We start from the raw sequence: 23,610 nt of genomic DNA, 5'->3' as shown, positions 1-23,610 counted from the left end.
CAAATGGGAGCAAATATACTTTAGACTTTCTTGTCTTAGTCAAAGTCAGTCATTCCACAAATTTTGTTTGGTGTTTTTTCTAAAGACTGATGATGCCACATATTGGCGAAACATATTTCTCTGTTAAAGATTAGAACGTATGAATGACTGACTTTGACTAAGACAAGAAAATCTAGATCTTTACAATACTATTATAACTTACGTTTCCAAAGTCGATGTAATGAACGTGAACTCTGTCGTTGTGCGGCTCCACCTTCTCGATTCTTGCCCTATACCACTGGTCGTCGTCGGTGAACTTGGACACGCAGAACTCACCGCGCCTCGGCTTGTAAGATCCGGGCAGGGGTGGGTCGGTGATAAGAAAGCTGCGCATCTGTCGGTCAAAGAAAACATTAGTTTAATGATGTTCGTACTTTGATATTTTATTTCGAGAGCGATTTGCGATTTTTGGGCAAAAACTACGGCCTTGCGATTTGGCACCAAATAACGTCACTAATGTCTAATTATGCCAAATATTTAAATTAAACCGTTTAAAGGTATTTTTGTTAAGGTTATTAAACCCAAATTTGTCCGGAGGTTTGGTTACAAAAAAGAGTAACTTAACTATTTTTTTCGTCGGACGAGTACCGATACTGCAGTTTACAATCCGGCAAGACTAAATTGAGAAAATACTGAAAAAATTGACAACATAGGGGCCACCTGCTCAGTGAGGCGGTCGAAGTTCGATCCGCCGTCGACGTGTTGACAGAATACGTGAAGCTGAGGCGTGACCTCAGTGACGTAGACGTTCTTGTAGGCGGTCTTCCTCTCTGTTGGTTCCTCAACTTGCGCAACTTCCTTCGGTTCCTCGTAGTTCTCCCACAACTGGAAGTCGACAATCAAGGTAAAAAAGTATAAACCAACTAATCATCTGAAGGCATATATGCGCGGTGGTTTTGGTTTTCTTAATAAGTATTTTAATAGAACATTAATATTTTTTCTCAACGTAACGTTGCTAACGGGTGGCGCTTTGCAATTGTTAACGTCCCTTCCAAAAGATAATTTAAAGTTGACTTGTATCAACTGATAAAATACTACATCCGCGTCGTTAACTGTTGGGCGAAAATGTTTAATAAAAGCAACATGTAACTGTTACTCACCTGTATTATTGACCTTACTAACTTGTTTATATCGAATGGTTAGAAATTATGTTGTGTTAAGAAGCCCTTATTATTTTCTGGCAATTCTGGCGTTTTGATTTGTGTTCAATAAACAAATATAACGTTGCAAACGGCAATTTTTAAGACAACAAATTCGCTTGTTCAAACAGCGATTGTGACCACCCTAATGTCATTTTACAAAGCGAGGGTCCTCCTGAAAACCAACCATCGTGATCTACTAATTAGCTGTGGCACTTACGTTGAGGCTGCTCGCTTTGGCCGCCTCCTCTGCTCCCTGGAGCATCTTGAAGTAGTTGCTCCTCTCGGCGGTGAAGTGGAGGCGAGAGAGTCCGTTCTCCAGGAGCACCTGGGACATGTTGGCGCCCTCGACGAAAAGCCAGCCGATGAAGTTGCCGGCGCGGTCGATCGTCTCCACTTCAACCATCACCTGAGTTAAAAGGTTGCACATTGTTTACGTTTCTAGCTGACAAAATAAATAAACAAGGCGGACAAATCGAGGTATTCTATACACTCTTCTGTGTTTTGAAAGGAAATACCATGTCTGAAATTTGAACATAGGACTTACATTGAAACATGCTTAGAGGCGTTTTATTAGCAGCCTTACTCGATACATTGGAGGAAACGTAACGAAAATAATGCAACGCTACACTCTGGGATTACAGTCGATTGCATCGGCTCAGTATATGCATTAAATATTGAAAACACGATGGCGGAGCGGTTTAAGCAAATTCACCTTAACTGCGATAATCCACATTCTCACCAAGGGAAAATCGAATCATAGCGAAATGATAGTAAATTAAATATTCATGTCAAGGCGACCGATGGGTCGGCTTCAACCAGTAAAAAAGTCCCGTCAGCACAAGACGTGGCAATTAAGCGCAAAAAGGGGTTTTAAGCTGAGAGAAAGGCGAAACACAAAGCAAAACATCTAATCTCGGACTCTCAATTCCCGCGGTAGTGTGATGAAGAAGGAGACATATGTCGCGCCTGTCTCTGGCGAATTCGGAGCCTGCTATTTGTCATGCATACCAGAAAAGGTGTCCACGATGCGATGTACTGTGCTTAAATTACCCCTGCTTATTTTGGAATGCGTAAACATATTAAAGCAAAGCAGAGATTGCAAAGAAAAATCCCGCAGTTGTACAATTGTCAGGCATTAGCTTTTTTAATCAAAGGGGAAACTACCTGGTGACAAGATTATTAAATTAAGCCAAGAGCACACTATGTATCGGAATCTGGTTTAATGGCACAATGGTTTGATTTTAAGTTATTTGTCAGACTGTGTCCCGTCTTGATCAATGGGATTTGTTTGCGTGTGGTGCCGCCCTTTTGGGATGGGCAAAGAAATGTTACAAAACCACGGTTGCACAAAATCGCACTTTATTTATTTGCAACGAAAAGGGAGTAGCAAGGCCGTTCAATGCCAATCGAATTGACGCCAAATTGACTTTATTTAAGGCCGCGGGATGATCGATTGGCGTGACAAGCGCCTTACCAGTGCTGCAGCTGAACATCAAGCAGGCTTACAGGAAAATGTCTTCGAAAAAGTGCCCAGTGACGCGGCGCTATTGATGGTGTTGTTAAGTGCACAAAATTCCACCTAGCCGAGATTTCTGCCTCGGTATTATCCTACGCCGAGCACTGGCACGGAGCGAAGGTTTGCGATTAGGAAAAATCGGCGACACTTAATTATTCAGCGATTGCGTTACGTTTTACGGCCCCAGTGCGTCTTCTTATGAGCTCAGAGTTGTGTCGAGTGTCAGTGAAGCGATGTATGAGTCGAGTTAAACTGCGGATTATTGACTCGAGAAGGTTATTGGACTTGCTGTTGTTTGGTCGCTAGGCGAGTTGGTGTTTACGTAAATTTCGGTTTTCTATCGGTGAGTACAAAACCCACGCTTGGTTTTAAAATATTTGAAGATAGAGCTAATTGCCCTTGCCTGTTGTGCAACATAAAAACATGACGCGTTGACGTATTGCATTAATATACAAAAGTTTGAGTCAACAACAGGTTTGAATTTGCTGCAACAAGAATATATAAACAGATAAGTGCTTTAAAAACTGCTTGATGTTCTTACGAGCATAAAATATGGAAGATGTATACGGCTTATTAGAAAGAAAATCGTACTTTTGCTAATAACAGAAAAAATAAAATTAATTCAACAATTTAAACGATTAGCATGTCCTTTGCAAAAGTCCTTATCTTATTATGTTTGATAAGGCTATATTTTTGGTGGAAACCAAATAAAATGTCGATCGCTTGAAAATGTAAGTCGACTACTGTTTAAAAGTGGGGCTTTCGAAACCACTAAAAGTCAAATTCGAATTCAAAAGTTTCAAAAATATAGGCTAAGCTGGCAAATCTAAGGAAAAACAACAACAAACCTATCAGCAAGCCAATCAAACTAAAGCACATTAGACAAGTCTAAGGCAGACCTTTCAAGCAATTGCACTAAAAGGCAGTTGAGTTACTTGTTCGTGATAAAGTAAGTACGACATATTGAAGTGGTTGGACTTTTAGTGTTGATTAGCAACTCGACGCAGTCTGTATTTTAGTGACTGGAGAAAAGAAAGTCGAAAGCACTTTTTCGGTTACATTATATTATTTAAATATAGGCTAATAAAATTTTCAGAAACTTTCACTTTACTTTTTTAACGGCATGTTTTAAACACTGGCATTGGTAGAAGTTAAAACTTTCCGAATAAATGTCTAGAGCAACCACTGGTTATTACTTGTTTCATATGTCAATCACAAATCCACACGCGGGGCTTAACGAGTTGCCGTATAAAATATATAATAAGCAATAAAAATAAATTATTATTATCAGTGTGAGCTAGCCCAAATGACCGACGCGACCAATCCGCTATTATAAAAAAAGCGACAGGCCTGCTTTTGACGAGATTTTGGGCACCTAAAAACAAATAAATATTTGTGCCATTAGCATAGCGAATAAGTCTTTTGGGGCGACAGTTGCAATCTCGGTGAAATGATGCACAGTCTGCAACGATAACCAACGAGATAGGGACGTAGGCTTGGCGATCGAGCGTCATTCAGCGAGTGTCTCATCGCCACGCCCGCCCTTGATTAATGGCTAAAGGTTTGCGGCGGCGCAAAAGAACAAGTGTCGAATTAACAATACAAGCGAACAGTGGAGTGGAGGGCCGCTGCAGATCAGCAAAGATTGAGCGCTGGTGTTGAGCGGACGCATATTCCCAGTCATTACGCCCGTGCTGTAATGATTTTCCGACGAGGCATCCCAGTGGAAATCAGGCACGGGTAAGCCTCCGCGACACGACAAGGCTTTTGTTTCGACGAGTTTCGTTAAGAAAAGAGGAATGGCGTTCGATGTCATTGCATCGCAGCGTTCGATCATTGGCGTAGAATAAAAAACAAAGGCGAGCACTTTTCCTAGTTTTTAGTTAGTGGGCGTTTGTTCGGAGAGGTGAGTTGTGTATCAGTAAAAAAAATTCCAAACTCTTAAGCGACCGCGTCCACGGTTGATATCAGTTCTTAGCATTCAGTTGTAAGTTTAGTCATTTGATAAAGTTCGCGGGAGCGATAGCGAGGCTGCACCACGCGAAATGTAACAATTTGTTGAGTTTGGTGTATTTACTTAAAACACATCTTGGATATTAAGTGCGAGAGTCTAATAAAGACAAAGGCAAAAAAATAGTTTTTAAATGGATGTAGTCAAAGGTAATCAAAATTATTTTAATAATGCTCCAGTTTAATGCGTTTTGTTAAGACGTTTAGTGTTTGTTCTAATTTGGTAAAAAACCCGTGGAACCAACTGCATAATCAAAGTTACACAAATTCAAGCGTAGGTTTACTATAATACTAAATGAGTTTTTAGTGTAACTGTAAACTGCATACGATCAACAATGTAATTGTTTGTGTGTATATTGATTTTAATCGTTGTTCGTCAAATCTTGCGTAAAGTCAATAGTGCAGCCAATACACCAAAGATTTTTTTAAATACATGACAAAATTTACCCAAAATCCAAAAGGTTGAATATTATTAGCCACAGACCAGTTTACCGCAACGACCGTTCTTTAGTAAGAGGGGCGTGACTATGTATTAACAGGTATTGTGAAATTACCCTTGATGCACTAATGGGAACAAGTTGGCGAGGCGCTTGTGGTTTGTACCCCGGTATGGTCCAAAAAATATTCCTAGCAGGGTTTATGGCTGAAACGTGAACAAACAAGGCAATGTGTGTCTCTTGTTTTACTCTTGTTGCAATTACATGGCCTCTTATCCGCGAGGGAATTATGAAGCTTTATGTAATCGCGCGGAGATGGAACACCGTTGTTTTGTACACAACCCTTGTGCGATGAACGCGCCAGTCTTTTATCGATTTAAGTGAATTGTTATGCTGGAAAGTTAAGGTTTAAGAAAACGAAGAGTGGTCTTAGACTTTCTGTCAATTTATTTGCCATTTTAAGTCTCATAAATGAACGTAAGACGAGGCTACGAGTTTGCAATATTCAGTTAAGGAAAATGTCAAGTAATCCTACATGTTTTTTTTTTAATCTCTAAGCTTTTCAGCCGCTATATTATTACCAAATTATAAGTAATCTACTTTGCTGAATAATATTTTGATAAAAACAATATATGCAGACAAGGTAAATACAGAGAGACCACGCAGAGCGCATTCTGGCGTAATAATAAGGAACTTCAGTCAAAGTTGTTCTCGCTTGCGAAAAACACATGCACTGTTTTGATTTTGGTGGACCCTGCTAATAGCTTACATAAATATATTTCACTCCCAATTTAATGTGCTTATTCACACTCCGAAATTCCCCCCGAAAAATTTCCCCTAGGGAAGAACTCCAACCCGGTTAAGAACCTCAGCCAAAGTGTGATAAAATTTCATACAAGTATACAAATGATGTCAAATATAGTTTTAGGACTATTTATTGGGCACCTTGATGCATTAAGCCAGTACACTTATAAATAGGCATTGCTGTTTTTAAAAACTGTTTAGTGACTCAAAGTTATTATTGATTTATGTGAAGTCTGCACTAATTTGCAACATGGCTATCAAAGGCTAACCATAATCACGGAAACTTTTTTTACAAACACACAAGCTTTTATTTAAGCTCATAAACAAGTTTGGATGTTTCGTGCCAAATCTGAATGAAACCAGTTTCGCACACCCTGAAATGTTGCATAAGTTAAATTACTAAAATACGTCACTGTCCCTTAATGATTACAAAAACGAGCTCTAACGCTGAGGTGACGTCTACCTACTTTGGCAAGAGTTGTGAGTCAAAAGATCAGTAGCTAGGAGATGGTACCAAGGCCAAGACCACATCTATGAAACTTCCATCTTATAAAACGAGGAAAAACCAGGGAGGGTGTCAATGGGCCAACACACCATGCAAGAATATACACAGAATAACGATAACTTGTCAGCGTGTTTCCAAGACGTTGTTCCGCTAATGGACCCTGGCCCGCCCCAAGTTTCGCTCCTGGCCACTTCGGGTCACACAGTGCAAGTGGTAAATTTAGAACAAAAACAGCAACGGGCAGGCGGGGGGAGAGAGGAGAGAAAGAGAAGGAGCAAGAGCGGACCGATATCGAATGGACGCCTAATGCGATTTGCTGCTATCAGGTTGTGAGAAAGCCATCAATCCTTCGCACGTTGCTTAAAAAAATACACGAATAGATTTGCAGAGGGATTTGGAAAATAACGAATTGCTAGTTGACAAACTAAATATTCGAAATTAGATAAATTTATCATCGACAATTAGATTTGTGTTGGTGTTCTGCCAACAAAAAACGTATTTTGGTCACAAAATTCTACGTTAAGGCAATTATTGCAGAAAATAAAGAGTTTGTTTGAGTGAGTTCCTCGCCAGTATACAACATACAATGGTAACTAATTATATCGTGTGGTATACAAAATTGCTATTGGTCTCTCTGGGTCGTTTTGTTATCGGACATGTTTGTCAGCATAAAAAGCTAATAAAAAAGGCGCTATCGTTTCGTTAAGGAGAGAAAACGGATCAGCTCTAGGAGTGTAATATCAACTGGATTGTTGCACACGTTTCGCGCCATCTTTAAAAGCTCAAATGCGCCACTCATAAAAGAGCACCATACGCTTTCCTTTGTCTTTTTATCTTCGAATCGGGCGGACTGTTTTAGCTTTTAGTGGACCGTTTTGTTGTTTTATGTTCGAAATCAAAAAGTACCTAATAAGAAATAAAAATAAAAAGTTTAAAAATAAATATTTTTGGGTAACGATGCTTTGCTTTTTGTTTGTGATGCTTATACAAGTTATGCACATTTCACGGATCAAAGTGTGCTGTTATTCTACAATGAAACCGCTGTTTTAAATATAAACGTGTCAAGTAAACACTTCCTAACTTGGTTGGCGAAGTGCTGCATTGCGCGACTTTGTCGGTAGTATATTGTGTGTTTCACAGCGTGCTAATAGTCTTGCCACTTTGATCTTTAAGGTATATAAACAGCCGCTCACGTCTTTGGTTAATGAAGCAGGTAGCAGTCCGCTCGCTTATCCGCAGTGATTTAGAGAAATGCGTGCCTGGGCCGGGGTAGTTAGCGAGCGTCAGCGGCGTGAATAATGCATGGCGAAATTAAAATCTATCGACTTTGTCCGGGCCCGTTGACCCTGCTCGCTTGTCTTTGAGACCTCGGGCTTCGGGACCATTTCTGCGCACTCGCGTTGGTCGCTGCTTGGTTTTCTCTTCTAAAGAGGCGAAATCTTCGCGCGCGCTCTCAAGTCGCCCAACTCTTGCGTAAAAAGTTTTAAATTGTTTTATTTTTCTCGAGTTACCAAAGCTTCAACTCGTGCGAGTCGCACGAAAACTGGTCGCGTTTTATTGTGCGAACAGGTGACGTAAATCAATCGCGTTCGCGCGATTATTTAAATACATATATCTTTTATTTGGGTTGGACTTTTACGCACGCTTCGTTGAAAATGTGAATTAAAGCGTCTAATTGCAAATTTAAAAATTTGGATTTATTTTATGGTTTTTTTATTTTATAGAATTTTAACAAAAAAAACGCAACTTATTTGACGCAGTATTAAAGATTTATGTATTCATTTTACTGTGTTTGGTGAATTAACAATTGCTCAATAAAAACACATTTTTCCACGTTTTTTGCCTTTTTCAGGTACGGTCTGCGGACATTTTACCTTAACCTATAGGTATTGTCCAAAACATAATACTTATGCTAAACAACAAAGTACTATCACGCCAGTTGGTTAAATAGTATAAAGGGCGGATTTCGCATATGTCTGACTATTCCGGTTCGAGGCGCCCTCTGCCGACTAGAATAATGAAAGCAGCGACGCCGGAGGTGGGCGATAAAGATCATGCGCGTCGTGCGAAGAAAAGAGAAAGGACGACATTGGATTGCCGGGTGTTTACATCGCGACGTCGCATCTGCAGCGTATTTTACCGAGCGGCAGTTATGGCGAGCGTTGCGTCGTGGTGGTGCTTTTACGTGGACAATTGCGTGCAAGTTGCGGCGCAGCAGGTGAAATGCAGCCAGGAGTGCGACTGCTACAACAACTACAAGGTCAGTCTTCCGCAAAGGATTTTTTTTGATGAGTTCGTATTGAAACTTATAGTTAGTGACGAGATATTGACCATTGGTTTTGGTGAAAAACGCACGAAATATAATGCAGCATTTAAAAAGCCTTTTGTAAATAACGTCTGTGTGAAAAATGCCTTTAAAAAATCTGAAGCTGTCTTATCATTGTTGGAATGTTAGTTTTATTTTGAAATGCCAAAAATGCCTCGTTTAGATAACAGTTTAGCAAACACGTAGAATTAGAAATTGCGCGAATAACTTAACAGCTCTGAAAAACACAGGCAAATAAGGTACTCGGTCAATACCTGTAGGAGAGACTAGCGCAATTTTGTCATAATTGCACTTGGGGGGCTAGGGGCACGTTTGCGCTTAGCGACGGGGAAAATAACAAGCCAAGTATGCCGGCGGTAAGTGGGGCATGAATATTTTATGAGTCACGACTTGCGTTGTGGCATGGGTGCGGGAAAGCATGACGGGCAATTACGTAAGAACACAAATTGGAAATGCCATTCCTCATGTATTATATTCCAACCGGCTATTTAGGTAGACCGGTTGGAACAGAGCCAGCATTCCTTAACTAATACTGTTATTTATTTAAAGCCTTATTATTTGTATTATCTTTTGGATACTTTTAATTGTCCACTTTAGAAGAAGCTGGATTTTTGTTTAACCTATTTTCGTAATTTTTACGCACTACATTATATAAATTATTTCGTTGTTAAAGCGTGTAGTTTTTACCCGGGTCCAACTAAACACTCCACTGTAAACGATACTTATATCGGGCTACAGTAAGTCATTTTTTCAATTAAAATGAATGCCCACCCCCATCACCAATTTTCAGTGTTTGCTCCATAGGCGTTATTTGCAGTAGTCAGAGGCCAGAGCGTATAGTAGTAACGAATATATCGTAGTTGGATATTAGGAATAAAACATGGAATGTATGTTGTATTTCAGGTAGTGAATTGTGACAGCAGGGGACTTCGTACTCTACCTTCCTTCATTTCCTCCCCCGCAGAGCGACTAAGTTTAGGCAACAACAAGATAAGGGCACTTAAACGAAATGTATTCAGGAAGCTCGAAAACTTGGTGACGCTTCAGTTAAACGACAACGATATTCGGGATATTCCGGTAAGTACTGCGCGGATAAATTAACGGGTTTGGTCGCTACAATATAGAATTTCAAGAAATAAAGTTCAACAACTCAAAAAGTTATCTCTCAGGTAAACCAAAAATCCTCGATAGTTGTTCGTAAAATTGCGTTTCTATTTAAGATATTGCTGATGGCAATGCAATAAAATTTGACCAATTTGCTGTTCGGTCGAAAAACTAATAGGGTCAACGTTGAAATGTAACCGGGGATAAAGGATCCAATCCGTCAACCAAGATTAAGCAAATCAATCAGGTGTCTGACACTCGTAGATCGATCGCTTTTAGCTTCTTGGTATATCCAGAATAAAAATAAATCACAAGTGGAATTACAAGAAGCTTGTGCTTTCCGAGTCAATTGGTTTTACTTTTTGTCTTTTAGTCTATAACGTAATAAATTGGTCGAGAAAAAAGTCATCACCAATATCATTTCTTTTTATGTGGATCGTAAATCGTTTTAAACATAGTATGCAATGCGCTATTAGTACCCCCTTAAGCTCTTGTACAGGAAACCTATGCGCAATAATCACTTACTATTAACCTGAAACCATCTGGTGTAAATAGAATACGCACATATCGTATGAACTGCATACTGCAAAAGCGGCAAATGTTTTTTTTAATTTTGTTCATAGAGCAGCGTTTTTTACGATCTGCGAAGCTTGCAACAACTTGACTTGTCGGGGAACAAGATCATACAAGTACCGAGATTGGCGCTGGCCAGGCTTTCTAATCTGCAGTACTTGGCCCTGCGAAACAATCCAATAACACAGCTGCTAGCCTATGACTTCATAGAAAGCCGACGCACCTTAAAAACACTTGACATTGGTGAGCTCCGGCGGCTCTCCTACATTTCCAACCAAGCACTCAGCGGTCTTCAAAACCTGGAGGTTAGTGGGATCATTGCATGCCAACCCAAACACGCATACACATCAGTTTCATTTAAATTGCTTTAAAATTGCGCTTAACTCGGCAGAAGCTTGCACCAAATGCAAAATATAATTATGCCGGGAATACAAACCAGGAGGTGAAAAGCTTAAATTACAACATCATTGTTTTTATATAAACTTAGGTTCATAAAAAGCGTCCCTAAATCTTTATTAGTTTAAGATCTATATGCATTTAGGTGCATAATTGCAAAACTTCCCATATATATTACTTTAAAAAATATTAAATTAGATGCACCACAGTGCTAAATAACTGAACTTATGTAAAATTTACAACAATTTAAAGATTTGCCACGTTGTTCAATCTGTCGGATATGCTACAGGTACAGGCGATCACCCACAAATCGTTTTCATTTTCGCACAGTTTGAACGAGTTAATTGCAATCAATAGGCGTGAATGTTTTATGAATTGCTTCTGGCAAGGTATGCCAGGAAGATCGATCGTAGGCGACATTATGGCGAGTCCAAAAGAGAGCTAGTCCAAAGGTTGAACATTTTCTATGGAAATGACCAAAAACTAAACGCTAAAAAAACTTATCGCAGACGCTTCGAATGGATTCTTGTCAGCTTCGTAACGCCCCTACTATGCCCTCACTTGTCAACCTGAGGCAGCTCGACCTCTCATCAAACAGATTCAGTCGTGTGAGCGCCAAGACGTTTTTTGGGATGACCAGGCTCACCACCCTGTCGCTTGCGTATTGTGACATCACAGAAATCGAAGACAATGCGTTTCGTCATTTATTGGCATTGGAGGTAAGATTTGAATAATCTATTTATGTTATGGATCCATTGTATAGTTTTTCGAGATAAGAGGGACATTTTGACTTTTCACCACTTACATGCATTAACCAGCCATCTATACCGGATTTTTGCGTGTATAGTCGTTCAATTTACGCATGGTATTTGCACAGTATGGTGCCCAAACTGCACCACGAAGATTTTTCTCGCCGAAAAATTTTTCTCCCGCCTAAACATAGTTTCGCTAAATAAGAGAAGATAAATGCGACAAAACAATGACATTTTCTGGATAATGCATAAAAGACAAAGCTCCCCACATTGTACGCACGAGCGTCAGGTGCCATTCATCCTGAAAAAGGTAATTTGAATAGGTCGCTCAAATGTTGGAGAATAAATATATAAATCACAGAGGAGCTATTTTCGATGATGGAAATATCCAATATTTTACCAGTTGCGTGTTTACGCAAATAATCGTTAACTGACATTACAGGGCAAAACCGCGCCACATCCTAAATTACAGATCCGTGTCGATACCATAATATGTCTTTTGACGAAAATAACACCCTATAGAAGTAATTACTCGTCTCCTGCAAAATTTAATATTAAAACCGATAACAAATTGCTTCGTTAATCGACAAATTGTTCTATTCAGTCGCTACTCATATTTATCATCGGTATTAAAATACCGAGGGTTGTTTGGAAACAGTTGACGAGAAGTAATATTGTTGTGCATCAAACAGAGCTTGAACCTTGCGTCGAACGACCTGAAAACATTGACATATGCGGCTCTACCACAAGGCGACAATATCAGATCACTACAAGTGGAAGCTAACCCTTGGTTGTGCAACTGCGACTTACTTCCCTTTGTCAGGTACCTTTATATATCTTCTTGAAAAAAAGAAGAACAACAAGCTGCTGACCAACAGGAGTATAAAAACTAACATATGTCCCGGATGGATAAAAATACCACGTGTTTTGAAATGAACGTAATACCTATATTTAAGACAATATATATATTTTTTTGATGTTGGAACGTTTAGCATTGATATCTGTTGTTCCATAAAAATCTCACATTACAAGATATATAGAACAACGCAAACTCATATACCGTTTACCCTAAAATTTCCAGAAACATAAAAACATAAAAAGGTACGGACATTTTCACAGTTTCACCACAGTTTTCCATTACTGCCGGTACAGATACATCGAGGAGCGGCGTACTTGTTCAGGGGAGAGCTGCGGCAGATGCAAATATCCATTAGCCTACAAAAACATGCCACTGCTCAACCTCACACGGATCGACAACCCGCCGTGCGCTGGACTGAGTGTCAATGGGGGTAAGCGCGTCAACCATTATCAATCTTAAGCATTGAGACGGGCGCAACGCTAAAATTGCATTTGGGAGACAATTGTGAAATTAGTATTGATTTAAAGTGGTTGGAACTAAAAGGAAAGGTAATAGGCAAACATTTATTTCGGGATAAAGATTCGTCTTCTCGATAATACGAGGTAAAAATCAAATCAAGGTAAAACGTATCAGTACGAGTAGTGAGCAAGATTTAAATAATTAAATCAGCAATAATCTCTTGTTTTGGCATTGTAGCAACCAGAAAGAGCCTGAACGCATCGGTTGGCGACCCGGTTAAAATTCCGTGTCCCACACTAAGCACAGTGACGCGTAAACCAGAGGTGGAGAAGATAGTGTGGTTCATGCCAAACGGCACCTCGATACGACACGGCATCTACGAAGTTCGCATTTCAATGCTTGGAAATGGTAAGTGGCAAATACCGAAATTATAAAACGATGGTAGTTGAGTGAAAGTATTTGAAAAAAAATATATGTACTGCAAAATTTACATATATCATTGTCGTTAAATTCACAATTACGCGTTACCGAAATTCCTTTTTCGTTCACCTTTCGAGAAAATACCCATCTTGTATCGACCTACAACACAAATTTATTGATTTTATTGTCCTTATCAGAACGTGGCCCGCAACCTTGCTGAAGCAGTGGTGGTCCTTCTTGCTGCTTCTCGATTTGGGCAGCAGCATTTGAAGGGCAATGCCGAGTCACCCCGCTAAGCTACTGTGTAATTAATTATCGACAAAACACAGGGCCTCGTACAAGCTCGAATTAAAAGTTTATAAATGTATTGATCGTTAGCGTTTGTTTAAACGCACGAAAATAACTGTCAATAGGATCCAATTTAATATCACGCAAGAACATTTAAAATAAAACTATCACTTGAAGAGGCGGTTATAGTCACAACAAACATAACAAAAATCTACGAGAGACAGAACTCATGAAGCACAGATTTCTTCATAGCTATACACCAAGGCATCTTAACCGATGCGCCACGACGCCCTGGTGTGCCATGGAAGGCTACCAGGTGTGCCGCGGGCAAAAGGAAACACATGTTTTTTTTACTTTCCTATTGCGCTTGGAACTATGAGGCCTATGTAATAAATAATTGCAGGCAATTTAGAAGAAATACTCAAATTTTGTTTGTGCTTGGTCCGGATGCGCCGTCATGTTTTTAAATGTTTCGAAGTGCGCCCTAAAGTAAAAAAGGTTAAGGAACACTGCACTAAGTTATTTACAATAGGCAAGATGTCCACGAGTAACGTTAAGCCTTATCGCCGCAGGATCCCTCAACTTTACCCACGTGACCTTGAAGGACACGGGGACGTACCGGTGTGCAGTGACCCGTGACGGTAGCGAAGTGGCGCAGTCGAGCATCTACCTGAACGTTACGGGTCCGAACCAGGTTGTGATGCACACCACCGTTCTAACGACCGAAACCACAGTTTACAAGGCGACGGAAAGAAAGGTCGAGAGCCAGAACCCGGCACCTACCGTTTATAGCCGAGCAGAAAGACCCTGGGTACGTGATGACTTCTTACGGGGTAAACTAATTCTGTTGTTTGTTAACAATACGATCTTCAAAATACAGGTCATGTCAATTGTGCACAGTTGCTTTCAAACCCCGTATAACGCTGTGGGACAGTGTGCGTTAATTATGTCAAATATAGATATATTTTAATTTGCTAATGCTAGTTGTAAGCTAAAAATAGGCCAATATTATTCTCCTGAATAAAATATGATTCGGTTCTACAATAAGTGGTACGCGTGGCAATATAGAGCGTCCAAGTGGTACGAGATCGTAAAAAGGTTGGGAACCCCTGACAGCACTTTATATACACATTTAAACCTGGTGTTTAAATGTATTAAGTTGAACGGCTAACTGACTATACCCATTGAATTATTCACGCGTTTAAATTAATCCGGACAAATATGTTACTACGGTTTAATATAAAACAATTTCATTCCATTGCAAATGATAGTCACAAAATATTAGCAAGTGTTAACAGTGCGGTTGAACTTAGGCAACTGATGCACCGAAAACAAGATTTGTGACGACACAAAGGCAGCAGACTGCATTTTTGACGACAACGACAAGCAAACAACTGCGGCCTGTCAACAACTATGTGACCGACTTCATGCAACCGGCATTCACTCGTCCGCAAAATACCCCTGAACAGGTTGGCCGATAAGGTTTTTTTTTCAAATGGCTGCGCAAAAATATATAAAACAAATAATGCTAACCATCAAAAAAACTTTTAAAGTCGTCTCTAAAATAAGGGCGGTATCAACTAACAATTAATACAAACTAAAAGCTTTTAACAGCTTTTTTTCCAAAATAGCTGCGCAAAAATGCAGTTATGGCCCGATTAAGATGTTTTTTGTATATATCAGAAGATCTTCATAGGGTTGACATGTGTTTTACAGGTTGTAGAGACGACAAAAATCATCGTCGGGTGCTTTGTTGGTATCACCCTACTCGCCGCTGTACTTCTAGTAGTGTTTTACAAGTTGCGTCAACGCAACAATGAAAGCCATCGATATCATGTTCGACATGATCACTCCGGTAAACGCTTTCACTGTGTATTTACGAATTTAGTTGCTGTTTTAGTCTTAGAACAAAACGATACGATAAAGCTTGGATAAATCTACCAGATACCGATAAACACAGATGTTTACCGGGAAACGTTTTAATGTGATAGTATGTATGTGAGTTAACAAAACAGGGTTTTCGTCACAGACATACAGTACTCGACTAGGTAAAACTAAAAAATTATACAAGTCAAAGTGATGAATACTTTTTCCTTTTTACAGACCACGGAAACTCGGTATTACGTGAAACTTGCGACCGCGGCTCGATTCGTCAAATGGAATCTACAATTGAAAACCAGACTTTGACGTCGCTGAACTCCACGCAGCATTACACAGCAAGGTTTGCATAATTAAACGATAACAGTAATGCTTTTGCTGCTGTGGTGTTTAGAACAGAACTCTTTTCCCACATTTCACTTATCACGCTGACCTTTCAACTTAGTTCAACGTCCGCCGACACGACTCCGACGCGCCCCCCAACGGAAATGTCAAGCGTGTCATGGAACCCCAGTGGCGCTACTTATCACGTGAAACCCGGCTACTCATCGCTGCCAGAGAAACTGGTTCACGTCTTGCCTCCTCCGCCGGAAGAACTAAAGTTCGCTACGTTAGACCACAGGAGCAGCAGCAACAATAACCGTGTGACGTCACGAAACGCGGGGTCGCAACAGAGCGGTTCCCAAACTTTACCGAACCGGCCGCCCAAACAGTTGCTAAGCAACATAGCGGCATCGTGTCAGCAGGTGGCGCTGCAGAGGCGCAGTGTGCACGGATGTATTCCCGAGGATGGAGAGCCGATTATTTCCGCGCGCACGCCCATAAACGGTAACAATAGCAACGCTTTGAATCATAACAATGCGAAAGTGTATCACCGCTCGTGCGACAACCTTAAGAAGCCGAGTTTCTCGACTTATCCCAGTGGGGATTCGGAAATTCCGAGGATGCAAGACATTGACCTCAGTAAAGGTAAGGTCACTACCATACCTTTGACACGTTTGCTCAATGTTTAATAAACGCCTGTAGTTTCACTAAAGTACTGACATTTTATGCAGACATCGTTTTCTCAAAAGACTTTTAACATTGAAACAGACTAACGAGAGTATCGTAAAACGAAAAACGTTTCGACAATAGCTGTGAACCACCATTAGTGTTTACGTCGTCAAAATTCACCGATGTCTACAATTACGATGTCTTTGCAATCCACAATTCCAATGAAATCGAAATTCAATGTTAAAGCCATCGTTCAACGTAACTTATGTCCACAAGAAAAATCAAATATTCAACTGGTTTTTTTTTAGCTCTTCTCACACGGGAACTGCGCAGCGTGCGACCGGGCGAAGCACCGAAGCGTAAAATTCCGATACGTATGCGAAGTCTGGAGGGATTGCTCAATCACAAGGAAACAGAAATTTGAAGTGCGGTGCGATAATGTGAACACACGATGGGAAAGTTCGAAGCGGGTTGGGATGAGGCGAAGCCAACTCGCCAAAAATTGGAATGTTTCGATGTTAACTTTTTAATTCTTCGCCCATTGGATGAGCGAGAATTGTCAAATCATGTGCTGCCTAAGGTCGATACATGTTCGTTGACCTTTTTTCGTGAAACGTTTCATTAAACAAAGCGGCTTTAGTTGTTTTTTTTTTCTGAAAATCACATTCCGGGAAAAAGTCAAGAGTGTAAGGCATTACAATTTGTTCGAGTCTAAGAAAAACAATATGCCAGCCAATTAGCAATGTACAGTTGTACACGGACAAATGCATCGGTATATGTACTAGAATAAATGTATGGTGGGCGATTAAATATTTAATCTGTTTAGTATAAAGTAGGTACGAAGCATAATTTCCGGTAATTCCAAGTAAAGATTTATGCTTTGAACTTGGATAAGTCTTCTTGTAAAATACTGTGTTTTGTGTTTGAAGCGTGAGATTTGGAACCTTATTTCGACATAAATTTTGACCTTCATGCTGGACCAATTCAGGTGGTTATTGTGGGTGGAATTAATTTTTTACCAGTTAGAATTAAACTGGTAAATGCTCTATTTAACCTGGGCAACGCATGGTATTTCTTCTAGTAAAGGCTTAAAATAAAAGCTAAACGTAGATAATAAGTGTTACGTGATCCTACCTCTCTATGCATACAGTACTCCTTAGTAAGTGCGAGAGCCTCTGCAGAGAAAGCGTCGGCTTCCATGACTCCTTGCGCTCCGTTTCGGGCTCCTCTGGGACAATCGATTCCTACAGTGACGACATAACAGGTTGTTAATGTAGGAGTAGCAAATGTAACATTGCTACACAGTACGCAGACTGCAATGAGTACAACAATTGCAAACATCAAGGTGCGCATTAGTCTTCCTTAAAACTGTCCTTCAGGTCGAGCGCGGTGGCGCAATATATAGTCATGTGTTCAAAAAAACATTGAACAGGACAAAAAACGTATTAAAGACATTGTCGGTCACAGATGGTAAAGAAATAATGAAAAGACGCAAAACTTTTAGTCCAAGTTTGGCTTGTAAATGACTTTTTACCTGCCAGCAAGAAGGTGATAAGGCAAGTTTCCCTTGGTAAGTAGAGCTTCAACCTCGAACCACCGAAGACATATTCAACCACAGCTTCAGATCTGGATGTGATTATACATAGAGGTTTAATTGAACAACAATCGGACATTTTTGACTAAAAAAAATTGTTTTTATACAAGGTTGCAGGCGCCCCATTGTCTAACTTGGTAAGTTATTTTATGTTCAAGTGACCAGCACTACTAGATAAACCAAACGAAAAGTAAAATAAAAGCGATATTACATTTTAATTTGCCTTTTAATAAAAGCAATATTACTTTTTAAAACCGCTATTTACAAGTTCTCTAAGACAAATATATTCGTTAAGTATCAATCATTTAACACCACTTCAATACCAATATTTTGTGAAAAATACTTTAATCTTATTGGGTTATGTTTCCAAAATGCCCACAACAAACTAGTCGTTAAAAGTTTTAACTAAATCAAGGAAGAAACTTACTTTCCAGCTCTCTGCAGAAATGGCAGAAACTGTTTCGACTTCGTGACGTCACCAGATACGTCAGCGACCCGATGAATTGGCGGATCCTTCTTGCTGTTTACGCCTTTGCCCGCCTTGATTGCTCTAAATTGCAAGAAATGAACTTTAAAACACGTTTTAAGGGGGTGTAGTATTTAAAACGAATATTTTATTGTACTAATTAATGTTATTAGTTTGACAAGCCATAGTCGCTCTGTCTCACCTTTGTTCAGCAGCCAACAGGTCGTCGTAGTGAGCTGATCGCTGGTCATCATCCTGACGATGTCGAACAACTTTCACAAGACCTTTGCTCACCAAGGCTTCGGCAATGTTTCTGCAAAGAAACGCGCAGTTTATAAAACTAAACATACTATAAATCAGGGGTTATTTAACTGGGGTCCATGGACACCTTTGGGGTACGTGAACGAGATAAATAGGGGGTCCGTACAGGCCTAATTGAAATATTAGAGTATATTCGTAAAGTAATTATTTTTTAAAGAAAATGTGCTAAAACGTTTTCGCACTGAATGTATATTTATACTCTATGGCGCTTTAAAATTTTGGGGGAAAAGGACCAGAAACAGCAGTCTGTTGGTATTGTGACATAAATTTATATGACTTCATCCATAAAATTCCACAAGAAGCAAACTATTTTTCAGGGGTCTGCGGTAAAAAAGATCGCTAGATATATATTTATATATATCGGTTTTATTTTATCCGAAAGTACTATTCTACTTATTATATGTATGCAACTTACACTCCAGCGCTCCGCACGGTGGCGCACGTGCGCTCTGAGAATGCCGACAGGGTCTCGGTGGCTGGGCTGGAAGGCTTGATGTAGTCCACACTCACGTTAACCTGGTATACAACAAGACAACGTCACACAAAAGCAATCACACATGGTTTATCTTGCTTTTTTGAGAAAAGTTAAAACTGCACTGGTTTCGTAGCAATAAAATGATATGAGTGAATTATTTTAAACAAATCCATTAATAATATGGAGATTGCGAAATGTTTAATAAAAAAAGTTTTTGTTCGTCTCTTTGTTTAATTGATAAGAATCCAGTTTTTAAAGCTTGCTTAATTAACAAAAATAGTCGCTTTTCCCGTGATGAACAAAACACAGTCGGAACCCCGTGGTGTAGCACAGACAAAAAAAAGATTGCAGCCAAAATACATGTTACAACCTAACAAAAGTTAAAACGCCAAGCAACTATAAGAAAAACTACGTTTTTTTGTGAAAAACATTTCAAGCGAATCCCGATTTTTTTCGTTCACCTTTTTGCCGATCAGCTTTTTGCGAAGAAACTCGCGCGCCTCAAACATGTATGGGACGTCGTATAGGGGACGCCCCTTGCCACCGCTCTGTTCCTGTGGAGCAGCGTCCTTCTTGTTCTTTTGGAACGTCACGTCATCGTACCTGGGTAATATAGCAGTGTTGTAAACAAGCCATTTAAAACGACTTAAGTTTCAGTCAAGTCACCAGAGTTGCACAAGTCAAGTCATAAATTGAGCGAGTCAATTTTAAGTCACATCCTTGCCATAAAAAAAAACGTTAAACAATTGTAGTTTTTAAGGAACTAAAAACAACAACATAGCAATAAAACACAACATGGCAAGCAAATTATTTTATGTGCGAAAATTAGGATAAATAGCTAAATTTTAAATTAAAAAAATGCTTAATGAAAACACTTTATTTTAACCAGAGTTATTTGTCTAAAAGACTAAAGTCAAGTCTTGAAATTCATTTGAAAAGAGTATACTTAAGTTATTGTGACTTAAGTTCACTTAAGTGACGTCATTTCATTGACTCAAGTCATTGACTTAAGTCATTGCAACAATGCATGATAGAGTTGCAGTGAAGACGTTATCCTTGAACGTAATGTAGAAATCATGTCAAAAAAACATTTCGATGTCAACATGCACCACTGCCCTCCTTCAAAATTTTTAGAGTTATGTTGTTTTTTTCTCACATTTAACGCTTTTAACGTGCAAATGCCCAAACTAGCGAATACACTATATAAATTTACGAATATTTCTTTTCTTTAAACGATTGGTGCAACATAACATTCAAAAAACGTATTTTGAACTGTTTCCACTAAAAAACGCAGGACAGGAAAACGACCAAATGATGTCTTAGACATTTTTTTGTGATTTGTTTCTTACCTGGGAGGCCGAATGCTGGCCAAATGTATGGTTCTGACATCACCGGATGGGGTTTTAATGGCGATAGCGTCAGCGTTGACTATCTGAATTACTTTGCCGGTAAGCTCTTTTTCCTTAGGGTCGATCTCCACCGTCTTGGACACGTAATCCTTCCACAGACGAACCTTCTTATCCTTGGCTTGCCTAAAGAGAATAATTTATCACATTTACTTTATTAGATTTTGAAACCTTGAGTATTGACTTTACATTGAGTCTCCTTAGTATTTGCAAACAGAATAAAACAAATGTTAGAGTTTGTGAAATTACCTTTCTAGGGCGCGGAGTTTCTCAGATCCTTGAGAGTATGACGTAATACTCCAGTCAACACATCTGGCGAAACCTTCGCGAAGCAGCATCTCAGTGACGATTCCATTCTTTGTGAAAACACAAATATTGTTTCAATAAAACTGTGAAGTTTAATTTCTGAACTGTATACAGGTTTAAACGTTTGTTGAGTAGAATAGATATTTTGCTGCAGTGGCATCAATACTGCCTTAAACAGTAAACACGTCTTGTTAAAACATCAGACTTGACTCCGGTTTGTAAGTTTCGTTGAGTTTTACTTTTTTATACACAGTTAAGCACGCGTAAAATCAATGGCTTGAATAACTATTTAGGTATTTTAGTGGAAAAAGAAGAACGTTTTAAACGGCAAAAAGAGTCCCCCACCTTAATTATATTTGCTCTAAGAAGCATTATACATAATAATTACAGAGAGTAAAACACTTTTTTAATCATTTTTGTCCGAGCAACAACCATTAGTGTGTGTTTAGTTTGTGTGACGCATAATTCTAGCTGCTGTATACAAACAACAAGAGTCGTCATAATTACCGGATGAAGTATAGTTGCCAAAAGCGTGTTCTGGTTAGATACACCTTCCAAGATAATCTTGACATCACGCTGAAGCAACCTTGACTCGACAAAGAACTTTGCCTCGGCGGCGAACTGCTCGGCAATCTCCTTCTTGTTGTCATCTGGATCGCGTCGAATCGATGGGCATTTTATTCCACTGATAACATGAAAAATCTTATCATATCTTCTGATACCATTGGCAGAATTGCAAGTAACTTGTTGACATTTAGGGTAAATGTTGCACTAACTGTCACGCAATTATGGAAAAATAACCTAATATTGTTAGTTTGTTTTTTAAGAGAGAAAAATAAAAACAAACAGCCAACAGCTAGCATAAAAGTCGTTTTCTTGAAAAAAACATTAACTCAGTAGTAAACGATTCACATTGTCCATGTATTTACCTGAGCATAAAAGTGACAAGGTGGTGACTTGGAAGGAAAGCTCTCATTGTACTTCCATCTCTCACATGCTCAATCACAGCTAAAATGGCATAATTAGCATTATAAAGATACCTGAACAAACTACTTAAAAACAAGCAGATGACAACTTAAAATATCTGTATTCTTAGTTATCATGTTCATGTGTTGATGCCTGATGGGCAAAGTGAGGTTCATTAACAACAAGCTAGTCTGGTAAATACGTATAAAAAACAAGCAACTTTTTAGAACAACAAGGTTTTTACCTGGAATTGGCTCCCCATGATGAGAATCGACAAAGTTTCGAACATTCTCAATTTGCCAAGTTACTGACCGTACAGCATCATCTGGTTTTGGCTCCTGCCATTTTCCTTTTCCTGCTGCCTTGGCCTGATCTTCCAGCTCAATAAGATGAGCATGCTCCGTGCTTTATAAAACAACAGATACTAAGCATTTATAGTTTGCACAATTTCATTACAAACATGATGTTTTAAAACTATAACTTAACCAAATTTACTAAAACAAAACTGTAAAAGCACTTACTTGTCTGATCTGACATTAACCCTTCGGACTTCAGCCATTCCAGAGCTTACTTGCATTTCATTTAGGTTTTCACCGTTGGTACCTAAATTGAAGATTGTTTTTTAATTAAACAATAATGAACCTGGTTAATAGTACACCAGAGCATAGAAACAGTAATGGTTCAATACCAACACTCTTACTTGGTGTTATTGAATGCATTTATTTCTAAAATCATAAATAAAGGTACTCACCTAATTTTTTTATTGCTACCGCAAGTTTGGTACCAGTAACATGGCCATTATGAACATGTAAATCCCTATTCAGTTTTGGCCCACAAAGGTTTGGCTATTTTCTTTCAACGTCATTTTATCGATTTTAAATACAAATAAAATCAACTTACTGGTGCCCAAATAAACAGTCCCGTAACATCTATCATTGCTTGGAGCGTATTCAATAACAAAGAAAACTTCTTTGCCTATAATCTTCTTTCGCAAGTTTTCCCTGGACTGCCAAGCAAAAGGCTGTAAAAAAAAAACTTTAAATAGATAGCTGCACATTGTAATATAAAATTAGACAAGAATGTAAAACATTGCTGAAATATGTTGCTCATGAGTAATTAGTATATTTTAACTAGTATAACATGTTTACCAATAAGATTTCGCAGTTAAGTTTTACAGTTAAAAATTCAACAACTTGCTAATTTACCTCATCCTTGGTTTCAACCGAATCTTCAAAGTTGGGATTGGCCCTTCTTGCCAATTTTGGTGCAACTATGTTGGACAAGTTAATTTGCTTCTCAGGTGGTGGACCACCTTTCGGCTGGCCACGAATGATGATGGCATCACCAGAAAGAACCTGTTGTACAATACAACAGAAAAGGTTTTATTTAACGCAACTGATAAAAATAAAATACAGTTTTTGAATAAAAACAACTAACCAGCTTGACAATTCCTCTTCCTTGCTTAACCCCAGCAGTAGCAGGGGCAGCTGTAGTGGCATTTGCATTAACTGGTTTGGACATTTTATTGATAAATTAAAACATACAAGCCTAGAGCTAATAAAGCAGCTAAAACCT

General features: G+C 39.1%; 2 protein-coding genes across 2 annotated transcripts in view; one reads left to right on the top strand and one right to left on the bottom strand.

Moving 5' to 3' along the window:
• Positions 1-23,610, bottom strand: part of LOC146136606 (staphylococcal nuclease domain-containing protein 1-like) — a 26,733-nt gene extending 3,123 nt beyond the window's left edge. The window contains exons 1-18 of the mRNA XM_083395120.1: positions 23,473-23,610; positions 23,241-23,390; positions 22,936-23,056; positions 22,557-22,638; positions 22,280-22,440; positions 21,999-22,077; positions 21,577-21,754; positions 21,013-21,119; positions 20,707-20,889; positions 19,819-19,960; positions 19,298-19,398; positions 18,764-18,874; positions 18,523-18,645; positions 18,036-18,127; positions 17,636-17,745; positions 1,399-1,587; positions 700-864; positions 203-373 (exon numbers count right to left, since the gene is read on the bottom strand). Coding sequence (XP_083251246.1) covers positions 203-373; positions 700-864; positions 1,399-1,587; positions 17,636-17,745; positions 18,036-18,127; positions 18,523-18,645; positions 18,764-18,874; positions 19,298-19,398; positions 19,819-19,960; positions 20,707-20,889; positions 21,013-21,119; positions 21,577-21,754; positions 21,999-22,077; positions 22,280-22,440; positions 22,557-22,638; positions 22,936-23,056; positions 23,241-23,390; positions 23,473-23,556 — 2,349 coding nt within the window. The 5' untranslated portion in view covers positions 23,557-23,610. The remainder of the gene's footprint in view (positions 1-202; positions 374-699; positions 865-1,398; positions 1,588-17,635; positions 17,746-18,035; positions 18,128-18,522; positions 18,646-18,763; positions 18,875-19,297; positions 19,399-19,818; positions 19,961-20,706; positions 20,890-21,012; positions 21,120-21,576; positions 21,755-21,998; positions 22,078-22,279; positions 22,441-22,556; positions 22,639-22,935; positions 23,057-23,240; positions 23,391-23,472) is intronic.
• Positions 8,471-16,932, top strand: LOC146136607 (leucine-rich repeat-containing protein 4-like). Its single transcript, XM_083395593.1, has 12 exons — positions 8,471-8,713; positions 9,683-9,856; positions 10,507-10,761; positions 11,362-11,571; positions 12,297-12,427; positions 12,757-12,893; positions 13,160-13,330; positions 14,203-14,441; positions 15,347-15,485; positions 15,734-15,851; positions 15,903-16,477; positions 16,810-16,932. Exons 1-12 carry the CDS (start codon positions 8,471-8,473, stop codon positions 16,923-16,925), a joined length of 2,508 nt encoding a protein of 835 aa, XP_083251719.1. The 3' UTR covers positions 16,926-16,932.

Source organism: Ascidiella aspersa, chromosome 8, assembly GCF_963924565.1.
Source record: "Ascidiella aspersa chromosome 8, kaAscAspe10.2, whole genome shotgun sequence".
NCBI classification, from domain to species: Eukaryota; Metazoa; Chordata; class Ascidiacea; order Phlebobranchia; family Ascidiidae; genus Ascidiella; species Ascidiella aspersa.
The sequence above is the reverse complement of the archived record's forward strand: the minus strand, read 5'-3'. Positions and strand labels throughout refer to the sequence as shown.